Below are 16,242 nucleotides of genomic sequence, written 5' to 3' on the forward strand. Positions count from 1 at the left end.
CTGCTAGTAGAATATGTGAATTTGTAAAGTGCACTTAGAACAGAGGAATCTGTGGTAAAAACATTAACAGGAAATGAAAATGTCAGTGGGAATCCAGCACGTTTTTAATTCATTGTTGAATCCTGATAACTTATCCGGTAGAGCATATAAATCATAAGTTAAGGCATCAATTTCGGTGAGAAAGCCTTTTCATTCATAGCTCCACACCTTAGGAGCGCACTTAGTCCTCGGACAAAGTCCTGTGAAAATTTATCATCTTTCAGGAAATGTCTGAAGACTGATTTGTTCCGTGAGGCTTATTTTTCATGAAATGGATGTTGCTTAGATTTTGTTTTTGTATGCATGCTTATTATGTATCATGTAGTGTCGTGATTTTCAATTTTGTTGTTTTTAGACATTTTTATTTTTATTATGTAAAGCACCGCAGAGCACGATTAACGTGGATGTTTAGGCGTATTATAAATTCATTATTTACTATTTACTCTCAGTATTTAGATGTTTATTTCTGATTGCACTGTCCGTCAATAATAGCTGGCTCTGTTAAATCTAATGGATATTATTTTGCGATATTCACAAGAAATGAGGTGAGTAGAGAAGTGCCGGAGGACAATAGTATATAAAAACTGCGGCAATGGGGAGTCGAACCCACGACCCAATTATTAGGACATCTCGGCCTGGCCACTAGAGGGGTGTTCTAAAATCGACGCCATCCACCGTTCAAGAAAAATGGTTCCAAATGTAGTAACAATTTCGAGTTCCTCTCGCCTCTTATTGAGGTCATGAAATCAACACACAAACACCACGAAAACTTGTTGAAAAGTTAGAAGTAAAGATATTAACTCTATTTTAAACTCAAACGTATTACATCACCTGAAAAAAATTCCAGACTTTTCCAGACCCAATTCATGACCAATAAACTACACGAAACAAGGAAAGACTATCAAATTTTAAAAAGGATTTCAAATATATTAAGAAAAGAGTAAGGTGCATAGGGGGGGGGGGGTGCGCTAATAGTTTAATTGGTATAGCACTCGCTTCACACGCGAAGGGACCAAGTGCGATCCCGGGTCCAGTCAGATTTTTTTTTCTGATCTCCCTGTCTACCCAGCAGTGTATGCATAGCTGGGTCTGTTAGATCTGGTGAAAAGCACTTTGCGATAGACTTATGACCTATCCAAAGGATAGCAAGCAATTGTTGTTGTCCGTTTCACGCTATAGTAACCGAAATAAACTCCATGGGCCTAATGGCTATGAAGGAAGGTGCTTAGCTGATGTGGTGAAAGAATTATGATGATGTGGTGGTGGCGGTTGTAATAGTGGTGGTAGTGATGATGTGGTGGGAGTTGCTGTAGTGGTGGTAGTGATGATGATGATGCGATGGTGATGGTTGTAGTAGTGGTGGTAATGATGATATGCTGGTGGTTGTAGTAGTGGTGGTAGTGTTGAGGATGATGATGATGATGATAACGATGACAACGTGGTGGTGGTGGTGGTTGCAGCAATGGTGGTAGTGATGATGATGGGGTGGTGGTTACAGTAGTGGTGGTAGTGATGATGATGCTGGCGATGTGGTGCTTGTTGCAGTATTGATGGTAGTAATGATGCTGTTGATGATGGGGTGGTGGTTGCAGTAGTGGTAGTAGTGATGGTGATGATGATGATGTGGTAGTGGTTGCAGTAGTCTTGGTAGTGAGGATGGTGCTGAAGGTGATGGGGTAGTGGTTGCAGCAGTAGTGGTAATGATGATGATGATGATGTGGTTGCAGTAGGGGTGGAAATGAAGGTGATGAGGTTGTGGTAGTGTTGAAAAAGACCTGAACAAATTCCCATTTCCAGATCGATGTACCCAAATGAGTGAATTCTTGGCCCTTTTCCCGACCTGGGAATAAAATTATCAAATTCCCGACCTTGTGGGAACCCTGAATAACACAGAGACGATTTAGAAATTGAGTGAGCTCAGATATATTGGGTGAATATTAATTCAGAAAAAAGTAGAGCAGGCACTTGTGTTGATGATAACAAGAAATAAAGAGAGTAGAGAATTGCCAGAGGACAAAAAAAAACCCAAAACAAAACAAAAACAAACAAATAACTCTGCAGCGACGGGGAGTTGAACCCATGACCTGACAGTTACTACACTACTTCCTGGCCACGAGAGAGAATAGTATTAAGAATAATAAGAAGTAACAGTAATATGACTATAATTGAGATCATTAACTTTGTCACTAACATAGCATTCTTGTATGTTTAGATAATTCAACTAATTTCATTTCTAACAATTGCAACCATTTAAATAATTTTCTTCTTTCTACAACAAAATAGAACATGTCAATCTTCAATTAATGTGGAAAAAAAAAATTAAATCTACATGGTGACATTTCATACATTTATAATAAAAAGCAAAATCAAAGTTGCTTTTTTTAGATCACATCTGATTAATCTATCCATGGAATTTCCCAATGTAAAAAGTCATAAACAAGAAAGGAAACAGATCAATGAGTTGTAAAAAATCTGGCCTTCACTTGTTATTAAAGCAAATTAATGAGCGGAAAACACATGCTCACTGATCTACTCTTACTTAATCATGTGCCTCTGTAAGTAATAACTCGTCATCAACTTTATCTTGTGCAATCAAGATGCTGTCCCATCATCCAGACAATTAGTAGAAACGATGGTTTTCTGGTGAATTTTCGGATAAAGTATCACTGTGCCATGAAGTGATGGTTTGGAAATACTAAGATGCTGCACACATTGAAGTTATTCACATCCCGTTGATTAGTTCTCATCTTGATTGCTTTGCCCCTATCCCTACCCTACACACAGAGACAAACCTCATCCCCTAAAAAATACAAAAGCAATCACAACCATTCAAGTTGTTAAAATTGGGTTAGAGTTGTGTTTAATATATTTATTTGCTGACTATCAATTGAGAGAATTACCTTGCTCAATACAAAATGTCCCTCTGCCGCTTGGAGGGTGTGGTCTTGTACTGGTTTGACATTCATAGGAAGTTCCATAGATGGAGAGGACACGATCCAATCGTAATCATCAGTTTGGTCCTGAGTAAATCCACACATTCCATTTCCATCTTCAAAATCACATCTCACAGTTTGGACTGCACAAATTCATAAATTGAATATTTAGACTATTTCTATATTTTTTGTTTTTGTTTGTTGCTTTAGGTCTCTTCCAACAAAATTGAGGTTATATGAGAGACCGCTGAAACAAAAAAGCTAGCAATCTAACACTAACAAAAATAGTACAAATGTAAATCAAAATCATAACCTAAAGATATCATAAGCTAAATTATAAATAACCAAGAACAAACAGGCAGAAGATTTACAGAAAAAAAATATCCCCTGTCAAAAATACAATCACAAACCAAAGAAGCAGGTTAGGCTAGTAAAGAGACGACATCACTATCGGATCGTACACCCATGCGAACATCATAGGTATATGATTCAAGGGTGATGCTCCCATCCAACCACCCGCTATTTCTATATTAATCAAGAACAAAAAAAAATGTTATTAGCAACCCAGTTGTTATTATATAGGGAATATTTTGCTGTCCAGACTAAGTAAGATGCACATACTTCAAATTCGGTGTTTAAATGACAAACATGGTATATTCTTAAACTAGCAATAAATCCTTTAATATGGTTGGGACCTAATTATATTTTCTTGTTTTGATTTGTTAAATATTTGATAAGCATCAGTTTCTTTAACATGAAGAAATGTCCTTTCAATAAAGTCCATTCTAATTAAGTGACTAGCTTTCACTACTATTATTCTTGAAGTCTAGTATACTCGTCTTATTTGAGTGTCCTCATTAGGTCCCTGTTAATCCGGTTTGTTTGGACTTTAAATACAGTCTAATAGTTTTAATAGTTTTTGTTGTTGGATAAAGATGGATTTTGAGCTCAAAACGTTCTGGGCAATGCAAAATTGAATAATTGAAAAAGGCTCATAACTTATACTTTTCACTATACTCCAAAGTAAAATGAGCAACTGGTTGGTGATCGCATTGACTCTGTCATAAAAAAAAAAAAAAAAAAATTATTAAGCCCCTTGTGGATGTCATGTTGTTCTTGATAGCTTTGACCCCTCAAAAGCGTTTTCAGAACAATGGGTGACTAATGAGCTAGCTAAACAAAACTTTCTGTATTTTAACAGAGACTTACAATTCAGGGTATCTTTGTGGCAATGCCAAGCAGGAAAAGCAATATCATCAATGAAGATGCGCTTAAGCACGTCACTTCTTTTAGAAGCTTGAAAAACAACCTAATAAAAAACGAAGAAATATTCTAAAATGTTAAAAAATTTACTTAAGGTGTGACTGTTCCTCTCTCGAATAGAATTAGTTCAAAAAGATTTAAAATTTACTTGAGCTATAGTTTAAAATGTTCATAAGTAAAAGCAGCACATACATGATAAATAAGAAATAATATCAACCTTTTTTAAAATATCATTCTTTTTTGTTGAGCTATTGATGTCACTGTTGTGGTGGTTGTGGAGGAAGTGATGATGATGGTGTGATAGTATCAATGATTGTGATATTTTGAGGGATTGGTGGTGGTATTAATAGTGATTATACAGCCAAGAAATTTAGAAACTAGGGAGCAGGCACCAGTGTGTAAGATAAAGATCCAAACAAGTGTGTATGAAAGGTGCCAGACAAAGCAAGAAAAAAAAAAAACATCCCAAAAATTCAGTCTGCCTCGACTAAGGATCAAACCTCAGACCTTCTGATTACCATCAGTCAACCTCAACTGGGGATCGAACCTCAGACCTTCTGATTACTGAAATCAGAAGGTCTGAGGTTCAATCCCTAGTCGAGATAGACTGATTTTTTAAGATGTTTTTTTTTTCTTGTATTTTTTTTCTCTCACTTTTTCTGGCACCTTTCATACACACTCGTTCAGATTTGTAGGACTTATTAAAAGTAAATCGTAAAACTCTTAACTGCGTGTATGATTGAGAACTGTGATAAATAACAAGCTAAAGGTCCAATGTGAATGGCAGCTTGCATCCAGCAAGTTGGAAATGTCCTGATCTTTTCATTGAAATTAAGACCCTTTATACTTCCCTATGCATTTTCTTTGCATTTTCAAAACCCACAACCTTTTTAGAACAATGTAGAATAAATAAATAAAATTTATAGACCGCCAATCTCCACCAAACATGTTAAATGGTGTTTGACAAGAAATAGTTGACTTGCGAAATATCAGAAAATTAAATATTACAATTTTCAGAAAATAATGTTACTATTTTAAGACAATTATATGTTACAATTGTGGATGATATAATTATTTATGCTGATACCAATAGAATATGAAGAATGTGATTTACTATTTTAAGACAATTATATGTTACAATTGTGGATGATCTAATTATTTATGCTGATACCAATGGAATATGAAGAATGTGATTTACTATTTTAAGACAATTATATGTTACAATTGTGGATGATCTAATTATTTATGCTGATACCAATGGAATATGAAGAATGTGATTTACTATTTTAAGACAATTATGTGTTACAATTGTGGATGATCGAATTATTTATGCTGATACCAATGGAATATGAAGAATGTGATTTACTATTTTAAGACAATTATATGTTACAATTGTGGATGATCTAATTATTTATGCTGATACCAATGGAATATTAAGAATGTGATTTTGAAATATTAATAAAAAGTTAATCTAAAATATTCTGACTTCAGTCTGGACTTGAAGTACTCAATAGCATGAGCATTTCTGGGAAAGATCGAGAGAATCAGACAAACCTTGTATTTTTTATGGTACTCCATGGGTACCTCCACCCTTTGCCAATTTGTTGTGGGCCAATTGGACGCAGAGTACTTAGTTTGCCTCAGGTTACCCACTTGCATGAAGATTTTCAATTCATGACCTGTCAGCATTGGAGCTCTCAGCCAGAATATTAGGCACCGTTTACCTTTTGGGATCTCAGGACTAGTCAGAAGAGCGGGACCATTTTGACCAATCATTGTGCTGGTTAGAACATGGCCGTCAGCTGAAACATCGTAGAATGCAAATGTGACCAACCATCTTAATTTGGTTTTATGTTGGCATGAATCCGACCTTGTTTACTTGATTTAAAGCCTGAATTATACCATTTAGGGGGTCACGATAGCTCAGATGGCAGAGCACTCGTTTCACACGCAAATGGACCGAAATCGATCTCGGGAGCAGTCGAGATTTTTTTTCTTCTTCCAGCAGTGAATGAGTAGCTGGGTTTATTAGATCTGGCCGGCTATTTACACAAAGGAAGGCTATTGTATTTTGCTGGTTTTCTTTTGATTTGTGCAAAGAATTACAGCATGAAGTTTAAAAAAGTAGAAAAAATAATGTTTGTTCTTTTTGAAAACATTGTTTGTGATTCTTGGGATAGAACAGAAATTCAAATTGAATGTTTTACAAGCTCAATTAAATTATTTGTACAAAGTATGTTGCAAGATTAAAACGTATTCTACATGACTAGCAAAATTTAATTTCTAAATGTAAAAAAAATTACAGAGAGAGAGAGAGAGAGGGGGGGGGAATTAATCAAAGACAATAATATATCATTGGTATGGAGTAAATAATAGCACCATCATTATGGGTGTGGTCCTTGGTGTCACTGGCTGATGCAACAATCCAAACAAAGGATTTTCTCATGTCCTTATCAGGTTTCCACTTGCAGTAGCGAGTTGATTCAAAATCACAATCATACTTTGATGGAGGAAGCTTTGGAGGAGGCGGCCATGTCACAACTGGTCGCTCAGTCACGGGTGCTGGGGTTTTCTCAATACGAGATCTTGAACCTCCTGAATTTTTAAAAAACAAATCAGAATTGTTATAATCAAAACTATTAAAGCTCATAAAAAAAAAATTGTGTGCAATATGTAGTAATGAATATAGATGTCTGCTTACTCATGTTTAGAAGACATCAATAGTTTATAACTAAATTCAAAATAATTATACCTATTAGAGATGACGATGCAGCTCATATCCTTAAAAGTTTTGACAGTATCTAATGTTGTGCAAATTGTTTGATATAAATTGAAAAAAGGTTACAGGGAACCAAGTTACTAACTCCAGCATTACATATTTTTCCTTACACTTCAGCTTTAAGAGTCAAAATTACGTAATCATTGATGACTTTCGGTGGTTTCGAGAGAATAAACTTTGTTACAGTGCAATGGGCTTGGAAGGATAGAGACACTGTACAATGAAAACTCATAAGAAAACAATAATAAAAGTAGCTACAAATATCAATCTTCAATTAAGTCCATTACATCATTACCATTGAATTTATAATAATTTTGATGCACCTCAAAATGCTGAAAAAAGACATTATCATTCCTATAACAATAATAAAGAGGAATTGATGAGTGTGTGTGTGTGTATGTGAGTGTGTGTGTGTGACATCTGTCTCCTGATTGAATCGTGTCATGTATAAGCCATTGAAAGGATAAATCACATGAGTTATTAAGATAAGTAATACAATATCCCGGTATGCCCTTTGCTAAAACTGAAAAACGTTTTTCTGGTTAAGACCATACATATAAGAAAATATTTCATGCAACATTTCTCTTCCTCAAATGGTATCACCCTTAAATCATGGAAAACAATCCCTGTCCATCTAGCTTCTTCTTAACTGTTGTAACCAACCAATACTTTTCATCTTTAACAAAAATCAACTCACCAATACCGATCAAGATTTCGAAAAGATGGTTTTTCCTGAAAATCATCACAATAGGTATAAGGGTAACCAAATTACACGTAAACAAACCCACTCGCTCCCTAATCCTCCTCCTCTCTCTTTCTAGCACTCACTCTATCATACATATATACACACAAACACACACACACACAAACACATATATTCACACATGCACAAACACTCACCAACACAATGACCGGGAGAAAATCTGATATCATCAATAGACAGACCTCCATTGTTTTCATACCGAACTTCTGCTACAAAACGGATCTAGAGTATAAAATCAAACCACATTGAAATCATGATTAAAATATAAAAGTAACAGATAAAAAAAAAGCACATTATCTAATCCAATCTTAAAATATGTTATGGTTCCAAATACATAAATGTTAATCCTCTTATTTTACAAAAATTGCATGCTCTCAAGCAAAGCTTTTTTCATTCATTGCTTTATGATAAATAAAAGTACCTGAAAGTAAGAAAATATCAAAGATGTTTGGGTTTGAGATAATTAACATGTAGATTTTTAACCAATCAAAATATGGAATCTATGACACACGTTCACACCTGCTCAGACAAACATGGTCGGTTCGTAATAAACAATAACATGAATGAAATCAACCTCTCTCTGATCATTGATATTGTTTTTATAACGCAAAATGGGTGACTTGTTATCATACGATTTTTCACAATCATATTGTAAACGTTTAAGTTTACACATAGTTTTCTGTATTGGTTCTATTGATCAAGCAGTAGAACAGTGGGTATTTTACTCAGACACATACCATCGATAAAGCCAGTGTAGTTTGCTATGTTTACCAACCATTGTCATTGTTTACATTATGACCATTGTCCAGAGGCGTGATTAACTAAGCGTCTATTATGTAAATGTCAATTGATTGTATTACTTGAAAAAATAGATTCCCAGAGGAGCAATACTGAATCTGTTACTCATGGGGCAAGTGCTCTATCTATTGAGCTATCTAAACTCTCACTCTCAGTTCACGGCTTTAATTAGTACAATATAATCTCTCTTACATAGTACCAACTAATGTACTATTTTGTGCGTATGACACAGCAATATACAAAATACATTAGCCTTAAAAGAAGATGAAAATGGAGCTTAATGAAGACAGCTTGAGCAATCGGAGATCTCAACAGCAGATAAAATTCAGTTTGTAAATATGAGGCAAATATAATAAGAGCCTTAATAACAAGAAATGTTAATGATTGTTCCTTGAAACTGATCTTACATAGTAAAATTGGTACTATGTAATTCACACAGGAGAAAATAATTAAACACAAATAATAAATTCCAACACAAAACTCCTGCCACAACTTACAGAAACCCTTGGACACTTTTAAATTGCTGAAAAATCAATAAATACCAAATTGTATCATACATTCCAAGCAAACAATATTATAATTTAACACACAAAGGTCCACAAAGACAAAATGACAAAATACACACAAACAAGAGGACATGGAATCTAAAATTACAATGCCAAAATCAAAACCTGACAACTGGTTTATTCTGTCTTTCTCTTAATAGTGCAATCCATTAAAAAGCACCCAAGATATTGCTATTTAAACAATATACCGTCAACTCTTATAAAATTTATGTAAACATGGAAGAGAAACGCCAAAATGATCTTGTTTTCTGCATACAAATTGTGGTATAAGTGCAATGTTTTGTCTGAATAAAACAATATATAAACTGCGTTATGATCCTCTAAAAGAGGGGGTATAACAGATGATGATGATGATGATGATGATGATGATGATGATGATGATGATGATGATGATGATGATGATGATGATGATGATGATGATTAAAGTAGATCAGGTAAAAATGTTACCCTAATTTTTATCAACATCATATTACAGCAATGTTTGCATTGTCAAATTAACATATTTTAGAAAAATTACTTACCATATATCTGTCTTTATCGCTACCAACAGGAACAGCTATATTTTTCCAATCTTCATTAGACTTATATGTACGAAAAACAAGTTTCTCTGTCCCTGCTAAATCTACCACGTAGATACTAAATCCCATTCCAGCATTACTCATGGCAAGCTCCAAGCACTGGAAGGCGTACTTAGGATACAAAGCAGATTCATAAATGCTTAAATCTCCAACGTAATGGGACTTGGGATTGAAGAACAAGAAGTGACCTGCAGTGTTAGGGAGAGGAAATCAAACTATCTAAAACCAAATATGCAAAGAAATAAAAGTTTGGTAAACAGTTATAAATTAACCTAGAACAAGTAATAAATGAATGATTGAATACTTAGTTAAGTCCAATTTTCTCTCTCTCTCTCTCTCTCTCTCTCTCTCTCTCTCTCTCTCTCTCTCTCTCTCTCTCTCTCTTTCTCTCTCTCTCTCTCTCTCTCACTCTCCTGGTGAAGAGGAGGTGGTGCGGTCGTGTGAGAGCTTTCGATGAAGAATATATATTTCGAAGAAAAATAATTATTTCGCATTATTTTTTTTCCGTCTCCCATCCGGACGGAACCAAAAAAATATAGAGACTGAGAAATAAGAACCGGAGATATGCATGTGTGTCGGTAGCAAAATAGAGAGAAACCTTCCGGTCCGGTTCGACACACTTCTGTGCATGCGTTATTTACTGACTACGTGTGTGTGTGTGAGGACGACTCGCGCAAACTTCGCGACCCACTCTCGCTGGCTGTGGCACAGTAGCCAGGCAGTGAATACATCCACGCCTAGCAGAGCGTGTAGGTGGCATGATCATATATAGTATAGCTAACAGATAGACGGCAAGTTTTGTTTTGTCTTTGATGCAACAAATGAAATTTTTTTTTTTTTTTAAGTCGGCATTTGAAAAGGAATAAAATCTATTTTTTTTCGAGGAACGAAATAAAAGTCTTTTATTTTCTTTTTTATTGGTTCTGTTCTTTGACGTTACAAATTTTATTTTTACGATTATTTTTTAAATTTTAATATTAGCACTTGAGAGCAAAATCGTACTGTCCGAAATCTGACAATAGATGGAAGATTTACAGGCCTGATCTATGTTTTTGCAGCATGAATCAAACAGCAACATTTTTTTCTTCTATTCATTCTAGATAATTCTAATCTATTGAAAAGAGCTCCCTATAAAATTCAAATTATCTAGCAAATCACCATTGACTGGATCTAATATAGTAGCAACTGAGTCTGTAGTTCTAAAAATTGGAATTAAAAACAAAAAAAAATTATATACTTATATTTATAATTTAGTCATATCTATATGGCAAGCTTTAGTTGATCTGTCTTCTGTATGGAGGGATAAAAAATGCTAATTAATGAATCTTAACCGATAAGTTAATAAGATTTATGTGGCTCATAAAACAAAAACAAAAAAGTATGACCCTTTTGTTTTATAACAAAGAGCAGTCCTCAAAAATAATCAAATATTAAATCATATATTTACTCATTAGTCCAAAGATTGAAAAATAATATTGCTGCCACTTTGATAAGAACATTTATGACTAATAAACCAAACTGCAACTGATTTAATCATTGGAATATAGGTTCAGTCTCATTGAATTATTATGGAATTTTTACTGACCGGCTACATCATTGAGAGAATTGTCCACATTAGGATGAATCTGATCTCTTACAAACATGGCTTTGATGATCTGACCTTCAAAATCCCCCTTGTCAGAGAATGACCATGTACACAGTTCAGCATTCTCAAAGGAACATGCACCTATATCTAATTTAAGAAAGAGAGAGAATTAAAATTAAAAAAAAAAAAGAAAATTAAAACAAGAGATTGAGTGGCCATATCTGATGTTGCGTAAAACATTTAGAGGTGGCGTTTGATTTACTTTAAAAGAAAAAGCTGGTAGCGTTAATCTTGAAAGTCATAATAGAAAAACCTCCTGCTCCTAAAACAGGTAATTTGGTCCTTAACCTCTTGTAGGGATACACCTAGTGCCTTCTTGTTTTAAACTTTTAAAGAACAAGTGCAAGAAAACTAACCCAAGATTGCCTGACCCATTTTTTGTGTGTTTAAGAGTATCAGTACTCATCTACTCCACCACCTGTACCAGTGAAATCATAATAGCACTTATTCCTTACATTGCTTGTTGAGTTTGTTTTCATTTACTCTTATCCATATTTAATAATAGTTATAATAATAATAATAATAATAATAATAATAATAATAATAATAATAATAATAATAATAATAATAATAATAATAATAATAATAATAATAATAATAATAATAACAATAATAACAATAATAATAGTAATAATAATAATAATAATATGATGATGATGATGATGATGATGATCATGATGATGATGATGGTGATGATGATGATCATGATGATCGAGCCCAGAATTACTGGCTAATCTCAAAATTATAAAATTATTGTTCACATATTGATAAACAAGTAACTAGCAGATCTTTCTTAAATTAAGAGTAATTCCATTGTCCATTGATTCAACTGTTTTTTTAGAATACCTTTGACCTTTGGATTTGCAATAAGTTGGCCACTGATGGCTCAATCTCAATCTGTGTTAATTTTCACAATACAGTAGTAAAAACATTAAAACATTACATAACTCTTTGTTTAGCCTAATTCGACCCTTCATACAAATCATGTTATTTGTATTAATTTGTAAAGATTGAGATTGTATCTCAATGATGCAGAGTCCAAAAATGTACTAATAGATGTCGCTGCTACTACGATGACGTAGGTGCTTTTCTTGAGGTCCGAGTTGGAACTTTAAAACAGTCAAATTGATTGTTGTTCTGTAGGATTAGGATTTAAGATGAAGAATGAAGACTGAAAGAAAACATTGCTCTTGATACATTCCCGTTGCCTCAGCAACATCCAACTCGTTGAAATTAAATCCCACTAATATGCTAATTAAAGGGTCTTGATAAGTCGGCCTGGAATTTTTTAAAAAGCCCAACAACATTGCTCTTGAATAAAGCATTCAAACATCGTAAAAAAAAAAAAAGAGGTGTCCCCTCACTCAGGCATTATGATTGGTCCTTTGATGCTTGGGAATAGCTATCTTGCTGGCCACCCTATTACCAAATTTATTTGCACACAACTTTAAACCTACACAACTTTAAACCTAACCGATATTGATCGTTGATGGTTAAAAATGTTGATTTCCACAATATGGTAGTATAATCAGTAAATTAGATGAATACCTTTTTGTAATAGCCTTTGTTTCCAGCAAAAATTGCGGGTTGTCCACTGGTAATAATAATAATAGTAATAATAATGATAATAATAATAATAATAATAATAATAATAATAATAATAATAATAATAATAATAATAATAACAATAATAATAATAACAATAATAATAAAAATAGTAATAATAGCGATAATAATAATAATAATAACAATAATAATAAGAAGAAGAAGAATAAGAATAATAAGAATAATAAGAGTAATAATAATAATAATAATAATAATAATAATAATAATAATAATAATAATAATAATAATAATAATAATAATAATAATAATAATAATAATAATAATACAGGCCTGTAAATGGTTGGTGAAAAAATTGTCAGAACTTTTTGAACACGCGAAAATAGACACAACAGGACAAAAATATGGATTAATTGATAAACACAACACAGATATGACACATCAATTGACTAGTCAAATCATGTCACTTTCCCCTACTTATTTATAATGAGGTCCTTATTTTATGGTACCAAAAAAAAAAAAATTAAAAAAAAAACATCCCAATTATTTGAGAGAGTACACACTTTTGCGGCCCCAGGTCTGAGTTAGTTGTAAAATGAAAGGAAGAGAACAATTTCTACCCTTTTGAAGGATATGTATCTAGTGCTTGACACAGGAAGTTGCGTATCTTCGCTCCTGTTTGTTTGTGTTAAATTTTTACGCTGATTATTTCGTTTATTTGGATTAATTCTTATAAAAGAAGAGGAGGAAGAAGAAGAAGAAGAAGAAGAAGAAGAAGAAGAAGAAGAAGAAGAAGAAGAAGAAGAAGAAGAAGAAGAAGAAGAAGAAGAAGAAGAAGAAGAAGAAGAAGAAGAAGAAGACGAAAAGAAGAAGAGGTGGTGCGGTCATGTGAGAGCTTTCGAAGAAGAATATATATTTCGAAGAAAAATAGTTATTTTGTATTATTTTTCTTTCCATCTCACATCCAGACGGAACGATTAAATCAAAGAGAAAAAGAAATGAGGAAAGGTGAAATGCATGTGTGTCGGTAGCAAAATAGAGAGAAACGCTCCGTCTGGTCCGACACACTTCTGTGCGTGTTAGTTATTTATTGACTAGATGTGTGTTCGGCGACTCGCGCGAACTTCGCGACCCTCTCTCGCTGGCTGTGGCATAGTAGCCAGGCAGTGAATACATCCACGTCTAATGGAGCGTGTAGGTGGCATGATAATATAGCTAACTGATAGACGGCCTAGTTTTGTTTTGTCTTTGTTGCGACAAATAATTTTTTTTTTTTTTTTTTTTTTTAAGTCGGAATTTGAAACTGAATAAAATCTGATTTTTTCGAGGAACAAAATAATACTCTTTTGTTTTCTTTTTTATTGGTCCTGTTCTTTGACGTTACGAATTTTATTTTTACTATTGATTTTTAAAAAAATATTAGCACTTATAGAGCATAATCGTACTGTCGGAAATCCGACAATAGTCTGATAATGATAATAATAATAATAATAATAATAATAATAATAATAATAATAATAATAATAACAATAATAATAATAATAATAATAATAATAATAATATAAAAATAGTAATAATAATAATAAAAATAATATTAATAATATTAATAATAATAATAATAATAATAATATCATTAATAATAATAAAAAGTAATAATAGTAATAATAATAACAACAACAACAACAACAACAACAACAACAACAACAACAACAACAACAACAACAACAACATATACACTAACTTTTGAATTGCTTCAATGGGATTACAATCTTTATGACACAAAATGTTTATCATTATATTTACCACTGAAATCGCAATCTTCTCTTAAGACTTTTACACCGTCTAAGGCCAAGTAGTTCTCACTCAGCTTGTTGGATGTTACCTCACCAGAAAACACAACAGAGGAATCGTCTGAGATCCTCAATGGTACTAATGTCTTGACCCATTTATATTTCACACTCAGATCTTTGACCAAAATAGTTTCCTGTAGTGTTCCAAAAGACTTGAAAATGAAGAAATTGAGGCAATTTAAAGAAAGGAAAATGAAAAAATATGAGAGAAAATTAATGTAGAAGTTCAATCTGTATATTTTACACCATTAAAATATGAAAAAAAAGGAAAGTTGCATTGCAACGGGGAATAAAAAATAAAATGAAAAAAAGCTCCTACCCCCAAAAAAACCTTTTCACAGTTAATTTTTCATCTAGAGTTCCACATATTTCCAGTTTTTATTTACGTTTTTTAAAGAACATATAAAAGGAAGTCCTTAAGCTTTTATGTTTGTTGAAATTGTATGCCCTTCAACCTTCACAAAACTAGCAGCCCACGAAAAGAGATTGTCTTACAAAATTGTGAGATTATTCCTAAGGATATAGCAATATGTGTGTTTATCTTCTTTTAAGTTTTACAACTAAAAAAAAATATTTAAAAATGTAGATCATACAAACGCTCTGGAATGTCACTCCAAAGTACTGCTTCAGTGTAGTAAAAGAGTTATATTAATCTTGGTTTCGGAACATTTGCAATATTTAAGTATCCAAAAGATTTTTTATCATTTTTGATTTTATTAGATCATTAAAGCAGGTTGGGTGTGGGGGGGGGGGGGGGGGGGGGGGGGGGGGAACTTAGAGAAAACATTGCCCTAAAATAATTTTTAAAAATAATATCTATTTATCCATTAGAGGGAAATTATATAAGACCACTCTCAGTCGCCATGAGAACAATATCTCCATGAATTGGAGTGAGGTGACTTACTCATAGGCATATATCACAGCAGTTGAGTCCTAAACCTTGCACTTTTTGGCTGCAACGGGCAGACGACACAGCTGATCCACACTGTCCCAATTGGTAACCTTATCTTATCAGTATTTCATTTGATTCTATTCCATCTACAGGTATCCCAGGAGTTTGGAACCAATAAGAAACTAGTTTACAGAGAAACAAACAGCACAGCAAAGCACAGTGTGTACGCGAACAGAAAGAGAAATAATTAAAGTTTTGTTAAGCGCAAACCAGATATCAAAAAATGACTTTACAGAATTTTAAAAATATATACATCTTTAGTGGAATTCATGTGTCCAGCATTTTGTGTGATTAGTACTTTGATATGTTGCTCAAGTTCTCTCCAAGTGTTATTGAGCATTGTACATTCTAAAAACTATAAGCATGACAGCAATAAAAACTTAAATGATTTCTTTACGAACGTAAACAAATTTCATAATGATATCTTCATTAGTTTCTGAATAAATACGAGTTGTTATTGGTTCCAGACTTCTGGGACACTGTGTACAACTATTTCTTGGGTTATACTTATAT

General features: G+C 33.2%; 1 protein-coding gene across 1 annotated transcript in view; it reads right to left on the reverse strand.

Annotated features, from left to right (window-relative positions):
• LOC144978319 (MAM and LDL-receptor class A domain-containing protein 1-like) overlaps positions 1-16,242 on the reverse strand; it is a 213,693-nt gene that overhangs the window by 120,920 nt on the left and 76,531 nt on the right. Inside the window, exons 18-25 of the mRNA XM_078924193.1 lie at positions 14,731-14,929; positions 11,305-11,451; positions 9,663-9,907; positions 7,915-7,999; positions 6,615-6,830; positions 5,790-6,037; positions 4,182-4,281; positions 2,940-3,115 (exon numbers count right to left, since the gene is read on the reverse strand). Coding sequence (XP_078780319.1) covers positions 2,940-3,115; positions 4,182-4,281; positions 5,790-6,037; positions 6,615-6,830; positions 7,915-7,999; positions 9,663-9,907; positions 11,305-11,451; positions 14,731-14,929 — 1,416 coding nt within the window. The remainder of the gene's footprint in view (positions 1-2,939; positions 3,116-4,181; positions 4,282-5,789; positions 6,038-6,614; positions 6,831-7,914; positions 8,000-9,662; positions 9,908-11,304; positions 11,452-14,730; positions 14,930-16,242) is intronic.

Source organism: Berghia stephanieae, chromosome 8, assembly GCF_034508935.2.
Source record: "Berghia stephanieae isolate SIO BIC M18660-M18661 chromosome 8, UCSD_Bste_1.3, whole genome shotgun sequence".
Lineage (NCBI taxonomy): Eukaryota > Metazoa > Mollusca > Gastropoda > Nudibranchia > Aeolidiidae > Berghia > Berghia stephanieae.